Source organism: Eimeria necatrix, genomic scaffold (genome assembly GCF_000499385.1).
Source record: "Eimeria necatrix Houghton genomic scaffold, Enh_scaff680, whole genome shotgun sequence".
NCBI lineage: Eukaryota > Apicomplexa > Conoidasida > Eucoccidiorida > Eimeriidae > Eimeria > Eimeria necatrix.
Window position 1 is genome coordinate 1,998 of NW_013651731.1, and position 7,555 is coordinate 9,552.

Here is a 7,555-nt window from a genome sequence, read left to right on the forward strand (position 1 = left end):
TTGCAGCATTTGTGCAAAAGAATTCAGTGGAAAGAATATAAAGTGCGAATGGACCTGAGCGATGGCCGGTTGGGCAGTGGGAGCTGCGCGTACACTGCAGCCGGGAGCGCTGGGGTGTACAGGCAGCTCGCGCCGCCGCTTTTCGAACGCCGTTTGTTCTTTTTATTATTTCATTTATTAAAATTGAATTAATTTGCGAGACAGAAGTCGAAAAGCCGGCAAAGCGCGGGCAGCTCGTAGACACAGAGCAGCGCGGCAGCAGCCCCGGCTGTCAAGACTGCTGCTCAGCAGCAGCGGGAGCCCCGGGTGTATCTCCACCTTTTCGGGCTCGTTTTGTGTCTTTTGTTTGTCTTTTTTAGTCATTTTAAGTCCCTTTTAATTCCTTTTCTTCCAGAGACTCCCTGCAACATGAAGGCCTCCAGCTGGCGCGGCCTGGCGCCCCTAGCCGTTGCTGCTCTGCTTTGCCTCGCAGGTAAGGGGGGCCCCCCTCTCTTTTCCCGGGGCCCTTCGCGTTGCTTTTGGGCTTTTTGGGGCCCCTTGGGGGGCCCCCGGGGGCCCCGGGGGCCCCCAGCAGCAGCAGCGGCCCGCCCGCAGCAGCAGGCGCCGCTGCTGCTGCGCGGCAGCGCGGGGGGCCCCCGGGGGCCCCCGGGCCAGCGGGGGGTCCCCTGTGGGGCCCCCCGGCCTTCGCTGGGGTGTACGTACACCCCGCTGCAGCAGCAGGGGGCTGTCTTCCCTCCCGGGTGTCTCTGCAGCAGCAAAGACTTGTGATTTGTGGGGTCACTTGGGCTTGTGGGGCGGGCCGGGGAGCAGCGGGAGGCCTGCTGCTGCTGCTGCTGCTGCTGCACGTGCTGCTGCTGCTGCTGCTGCTGCTGTTGGTGTTGTCGCAGCCGCGGCGCCGTCGCGCGCCGCCGAGGAGGCCGCTGCTGCTGCGGCGGAGCCTGCTGCTGCTGCTGCTGCTGCAGCAGCAGCAGCAGCAGCAGCTGCAGAAGGCGCAGAGAGCTCGTTCGAAGCGGAGCCCGCGGAGGAGCCCGCGGAGGCGCCAGCAGCAGCAGCAGCAGCAGCAGCAGCAGCAGCAGCAGGCGGAGAAGGACTGGCAGCAGCTCTGGCGCCCCTCGGAGATGCAACAGCAAATGGGATTTTGGCCAAACTCAAGGAATTCCCAGGCCTTGGAGAACGCGGGGCTGGTTTGCTGCAGCTCGCTGAAGAAGGCCTCGGCTTTCAGGCCAGCAAAATGGAGTTGAAGAAAATAGTCCCCATGTTGATCGAGCTGCAGAAGAACGTCCACGAGCACTACAGTCCGCTGCTGCTGCTGCTGCTGCTGCTGCTGCTGCTGCTGCTGCTGCTGCTGCTGCTGCTGCGGAGGGTGCTGCGGAGGGGCTGGCGCGAGCGGCGCTGCGGTTCTGCTGCTGCTGCTGCTGCTGCTCGCGACGCGAAAGCGGATGCGGCGCAAGCGCTGCGATTCGCTCGCGCGATGCTGCTGCTGCTGCTGCTGCTGCTGCTGCTGCTGCTGCTGGTTGAAGGGGGGGTGGCTTTGGGCTGCAGTTGTTGGGGTTCTTTTTGTGCGGAAGAGGCGCTTTTTGGGCGAAGCGAAGGAAACGCAACTCGCGCTTCCCTGCTGCTGCTGCTGCTGCTGCTGCTGCTGCTGCTGCTGCTGCTGCAGTTCTGACGAAAGGCAGCAGCAAACACAAGCCCTCGGCGCTGCTGTCGCGAGTTGCTGGCCGGAAGTCCCGCAGCAAAGTGCTGAAGTCAATGAAGTACTTTGCGCCGCAGACGGAGGAGGGCGAGCTGATGCAGCAGCTGGACATAGTGACGGTGGGTGTTGAATTTTGCGAATTTGCGGCCTTTTGCGGCCATTTTAATCCATTTTAATTCAATTTAATGCAATTTAATTCAATTTAATTTAATTTAATTTAATTTAATTCTTTAATTCCGCTTTTCGCGGCTTTTTCCGCTTCAAACGGCGCCTTTTGGTTGGGGTGTACAGGCACCTCGCTGGGGTGTACAGGCACCTCGCTGGGGTGTACAGGCACCTCGCTGGGGTGTACAGACAGCCCTTGCCGAATTAAAAGTTCTTTTTGAAATTAAAAATGCAATTTAAATGCAATTTAATGCAATTTAAATGCAATTTAATGCAATTTAATGCAATTTAATGCAATTTAAAGTAAAAAAGGGAAATAAAAGGGAGTGGAAGGGCTGTTGGGGGCTTGCTGCTGCTGCAGCAGCAGCAGCAGCAGCAGCAGCCAGAAAGCGCGGATTTCTTTTGGCTGAGGGCTGTGGTAGTGTGCTGCTGCTGCTGCTGCTGCTGCAGCAGCTGCTGCACGAGCTGCACACGAAGCCGAGCAGCAGCATGCAGGAGATTTTGGAGTCTGTCTCGAAAGCTGTGGGGTTTGAACTTGAAGAAGAAGAAATGAAAGAACTCACAGGACAAATGAAGTGGGCTCATGATTTAATGGAGAAGATTTTGCCGTTATTTCCGAAAGCGCTGAAGTCCGGGAAGGCTGAGGAGCTCTAAACCCTAAACCCTAAACCCTAAACCCTAAACCCTCGCGCGGCGCTGGCAAAGGGCCGGGCCGCCGCGCGCCGCGCCGGCCGGGGTTCTTCTTGCTGCTGCTGCTGCGGCGGGCTGCTGCTGCTGCTGCTGCTGCGCGGTCGGCTGCTGCAGCGGCGCCTGCTCTGCAGCTGCTGCGGCCGCTGCTGCTGCTCTCCCCGCTGCTGCAGCTGCTGCAGCTGCTGCAGCTGCTGCAGCAGCTGCTGCAGCTGCTGCAGCAAATCTTGTTTTAATTCTCTTGTGTTTTAATGGTTCTCAGCTAAGCCAGCTAGCCGAAACATCTGCATGTGTTGTTTAACTTCAAATTAGCAGGAGCAGCAGCAGCACCAACAGCAGCAGCAGCAGCAGCAGCAGCAGCAGCAGCAGCAACGCCTCGTGCTGCGGGGCCCCTCTCTCCCCCCTGAGCGCTGCGGGGCCCGAGTCATTTTTGCTGTTAACACTTTTAAACTTTGTTCTCAATATGCTTGGGTCTTAGCAGCAGCAGCAGCAGCAGCAGCAGCAGCAACAGCAGCAGCAGCAGCAGCAGCAGCAGCTAGAGAAGGGCAGGAGGAGTAGTGAGTAAAGGAAAGCTTTTAGATATTTTCATCTGCGTTGCTGTTTACATTTCAGCTTAGCTGAGGGCCACTGAGGCTGATCTCTAGTGTGCAAGTTGCAGCGGCAGCTGCAGCAGCTGCAGCAGCTGCAGCAGCTGCAGCAGCAGCAGCTGCAGCAGCAGCAGCTGGCTTGCTGCAGCAGCAGCAAGCGCAGGTTGCTGCAGCAGCACCATGCACAGGCTGTCGCGGCAGCAGCAGGCACAGGCTGCCGCAGCAGCAGCAGCAAGAACACGCTGCTGCAGCAGCAGCAGGCACAGGCTGCTGCAGCAGCAGCAGGCACGGGCTGCTGCAGCAGCAGCAGGCACAGGCTGCTGCAGCAGCAGCAGCAAGCACACGCTGCTGCAGAAGCCTGGGGCTGTGTTGGTTCTTAGCAGGAAGAGCAAATTTGGGGTGTATAAGACCTTTGTGCTGCCAGCATGCAAGAATATTTGAAATGTGTGGGGAAAAGCAAAATATTTTCTTGTTTTTTGGCTTGCATGCAAATTAAATTAAATTAATTCAGTGCAAAGAGTCGAAAATGAAAAGAACTGAAGAGCTGCAGCAAAGGGGAAGTGCAGGCGACGTGCGGATACACCTCAGGAGTTCAGGTGTACAGACAGCTCGGCGCGCAGCCGGCGACGACTGCGGCGCGATCTGGCCGCGAAAAAAGAATTAAATTCATTTTTTTAAATGTTTAAATGTTTTATTTTGCTTTTAGTTTCTTTAATTTGTTCTGGAGAGGGAATTCAGGCCTCGCTCGGGGCTCGCTCGCGCGGGCTGCGCGGCCGACGCGGCGGCGGCCGAGGCGGCGCGCGAGTGGTCGATTTCCGCCGTTTGCGCCGCTTTTTGCGGCTAAAAGAGTTTAAAAGTTGTTTTGTTTTATTTATTTTGTTTAAATTTGCGGAAAAAGAAGAAAAAGCCTCCAAAAAAGCCTTCAAAACCGCATGTTGGCCGGAAGGACCGAGCAGCAGCCAGGGCGCGGCCGACTGCTAGCGGCATCGGCAGCAGCAGCTGCGAAGCCCGCGGGAGATCTCTTTCTTTACTTTTGCATTTATTTCAATTTAATCTTTATTGCAATTAATAAACAAATACTTTTAACTGCTGCTGCAGAAAAAGAAGCGAAAACCAACGGGCTCTGCGCGCCGCCCAGCCCAGCGGCGAAGCCGATGGTCTGCTGGGGGCACCAGCAGCAGCAGCAGCAGCAGCAGCAGCAGCAGCAGCAGCAGCAGCAGCAGCAGCAGCAGATTTTCTCTTTCTTTCATCTCGTTTGAGCTGCTTCAGCCTCGCGGATTCCCAGCTCTCGGGACGACAGCGAGGCAGGAGTCTCTTCTCAGCAGCAGCAGCAGCAACAGCAGCAGCAACGGCAGCAGCAGCAGCAGCAGCAGCAGAAGCAGCAGCAGCAACAAAGGCCCAGTTGGCTCGGCCTTTTAGTCTTATGCAGCTGCCTGTTGCTGCAGCTGTCTGCTGCTGCTGAGGCAGAGACAGGAACAGCTCTTGACTGCAACTTGGGGCGCCCTAAACCCTAAACCCTAAACCCTAAACCCTAAACCCTCGGCGAGAATGCAGCACGTGGGCCAAAGCTGCTGCCTTTGCCACCACTGAAGAAACCAGCTTGCGGCGCTTCGGCCTGCCCCCCTAAACCCTAAACCCTAAACCCTAAACCCTAAACCCTCGGAGGCTCCCGATGTCTCGGGAGAAGTGCTGCTGCTCCAGAGAAAAGGAGAAGACGAGGAAGCAGCAGCAGCGCAGCAGCAGCGCAGCAGCAGCGCAGCAGCAGCGCAGCAGCAGCGCAGCAGCAGCAGTTGGTTTTATATTTGAATTGAAGTTGGAATTCGAAATAAAATTAATTAAAAATTAAAAAGGAGACACAGCGGGAGAATGTGCTGCTGCTGCAGCGGGGAGGCGCTGCGCTGCTGCTGCTGCTGCAGCAGCAGCAGCAGCGGGGAAGAAGCTGAGGTGTCTGTACACCTCAGAAAAAGCGCAGTCGTCAAGACACTCAAAGCAGCAAAATGTTTGTCCAGAAATTCTTTGCTGCAGTTGGAATTAGATCAGCAATTAGTAATTGACAGCAGCAGCAGCAAAGCCAGCAGCCACCGCCCCTGCTGCTGCTGCTGCTGCTGCTGCTGCTGCTGCTTCCCCCCCGCCTTTGCTGCTCTCTTTCCCCTCCTTTGCCTCTACGCTTTCGCCCTCTGCACTCTCCACTTCAAGCTCTTCAACGTCGAAGACGTCCGCCAAACCCTAAACCCTAAACCCTAAACCCTAAACCCTAAACCCTCGAGTTCGAGCCCGCAGCGCAGCGCGCGCTTCCGCCTGGCCTCTCACCCAAACCCTCAGCAGCCCTTCCCCGGGCCTAAACCCTAAACCCTACTTCTTCCCGTCTAAACCCTAAACCCCAAACCCTAAACCCTAAACCCTAGCCGCGGCCGCCGCCCGTGCTGAAGCTGCTGCTGCTGCTGCTGCTGCTGCGCTGTGGGGTTTGGGGTGTACGTACAGCTGGTGCCCGCGGAGCTGCTGGACTTCAGCATTTTCTTTCCTGCTGCTGCTGCTGTTTTAATTCTTTTCTTTTCTGCTGCTTTTCTCCTTTCGGCCCTCAGGACTTCCGCCATTGCCTCCCTCGTAAACCCTAAACCCTAAACCCTAAACCCTAAACCCTAAACCCTCGAGCCTGGGGGCCTTAGAACGCTGTTTGAAGCCCCGCAGAGCCGCGAACCCTCCGCGGCGGGCCTCCCCAACCCCCAGCCCCTAAACCCTAAACCCTAAACCCTAAACCCTAAACCCTAAACCCTAAACCCTAAACCCTAAACCACAAAACCCTAAACCCTAAACCCTAAACCCTAAACCCTAAACCCTAAACCCTAAACCCTAAACCCTAAACCCCAAACCCTAAACCCTAAACCCTAAACCCTAAACCCTAAACCCTAAACCCTAAACCCTAAGCTGACCACTGCTTGGCGAGGGGTCTCATTTGCTTTGGCCCGCAGATCCGCCGCACCTGGGACGAAGCCGTAGTAGAAGAACTCGCAAATTATGTTGAAGGCAGCAGCAGCAGCAGCAGCAGCAGCAGCAGCAGCAGCAGCAGCAGTTACCTGTTCCCCCCGCCCGGAGCGCCGCGCCCGACGACGCCGCCTGCAGCGACGGGAGCAGCAGCAGCAGCAGCAGCAGCAGCAAACTTCGTCTAAAAACAAAAATTGAAATAGTAATAAGTAGTTGAAGCCGCTTATAAACGAGACAGTCCAGCCCTTACAGAGCCAAAAGCGACTAGCAGCAAGAGCGCTTTCACCTCCCTTATCCTCTTACTCCTGCTGCTGCTGCTGCTGCTGTTGCTGCTGCTGCTGCTGTTGCTGCTGCTGCTGCTGCTGCTGCTGCAGGCCCCGGCAGTCCCCCCACGCCGCCGCACGCGATCTCAATGCCTTGCTCTGGAGCCCTGTGCCTTAAGTGCTGAGACAGAGAGTTGCCCTGGGGGCCTCTGGGCCTCTCAGGGGGCCCCCCTGGGGGCCCCCCAGGGGGCCCCCCGGGGCCCCCTGACGGACCAGGGGGCCCCCCGAGGCCCCCCGGGGGCCCCCTGGGGGGCCCCCCCAAGGGGCTCCCGAGGCAGCAGGAGCCTGTGGGGCTCCGAGCCCCCTGACTGCCCCAGGGGGCCCCAAGGCAGCAGCAGCCTGTGGGGCCCCCACGGGGGCCCCCACAGGGGCCCCCAGGGGGGCCCCCAGGGGGGCCCCCAGGGGGGCCCCCAGGGGGGCCCCCACTTTGAAGTGGAGCTCAGCTCCACCCAAGAAACAAAAAGCAGCCCAAGGGGGGACCCTTGGGATTTTAGCCCGGCTGTGGGCTCGACAGAGGGCTCTTGCAGTTGAGGCATTTGAGAGATTTATTTGAAACTTTTGCAAACTTTTCAAAGAAATAATCCCAAGTCCGAAATTAAATTCAAATTCTTTTGAAATTTATTCACAAGTCCCCACAGGCTCCAGTGAGGCAGCCCAAGAGATCTGTTCCAGCGTCCAAAGCGCAGCAGCAGCAATAGCAGCAGCTGCTGCGGCAGCAGCAGCAGCAGCTGCTGCTGCTGCTGCTGCAGCAACAGCAGCACCTACCCAACGGCGTTGCTTTGCAAGTACTTAATGCATAATGTTTAGTTCTGGCATCTGGCTCACAGCAAGCTAGCTAGCTAGCTAGCCATCTAGCGTGGTAGCTAGCTAGCTAGCTAGCCAGTTAGCGAGGTAGCTAGCTAGCTAGAGTATCAGTTACCTAGTTAGCTACTAGTTTGGCAGCTAGCCAGCTAGCTTGCTACCTTGCTAGCTGGATAGCTAGCTAGGTAGCAAATGGGTTGGCTGCTGGCTAGCTGGCTGTCAGGCCGTCTTGCTAGCTGGCTAACTAGCTAGCTAGCTAACTAGTTAGCTAGCTAGCTAGTTAGCTAGCTAGCTAGTTAGCTAGCCACTTAGCTAGC

At 57.2% G+C, this 7,555-nt stretch overlaps 2 protein-coding genes across 2 annotated transcripts; one reads left to right on the plus strand and one right to left on the minus strand.

Moving 5' to 3' along the window:
- Positions 1–408: 408 nt before the first annotated feature.
- On the plus strand, positions 409–4,594 carry ENH_00070270 (hypothetical protein, conserved; the record flags this gene model as incomplete). The annotated part of the gene is made up of 5 exons (XM_013577509.1): positions 409–472; positions 888–1,295; positions 1,661–1,812; positions 2,861–3,099; positions 4,231–4,594. 5 exons carry the CDS (start codon positions 409–411, stop codon positions 4,592–4,594), a joined length of 1,227 nt encoding a protein of 408 aa, XP_013432963.1.
- A 581-nt stretch (positions 4,595–5,175) lies between these two features.
- Positions 5,176–5,726, minus strand: ENH_00070280 (hypothetical protein; the record flags this gene model as incomplete). The annotated part of the gene is made up of 2 exons (XM_013577510.1): positions 5,176–5,358; positions 5,526–5,726. The coding sequence occupies 2 exons, from the start codon at positions 5,724–5,726 to the stop codon at positions 5,176–5,178; spliced, it is 384 nt and encodes a 127-aa protein (XP_013432964.1).
- Positions 5,727–7,555: the final 1,829 nt, after the last annotated feature.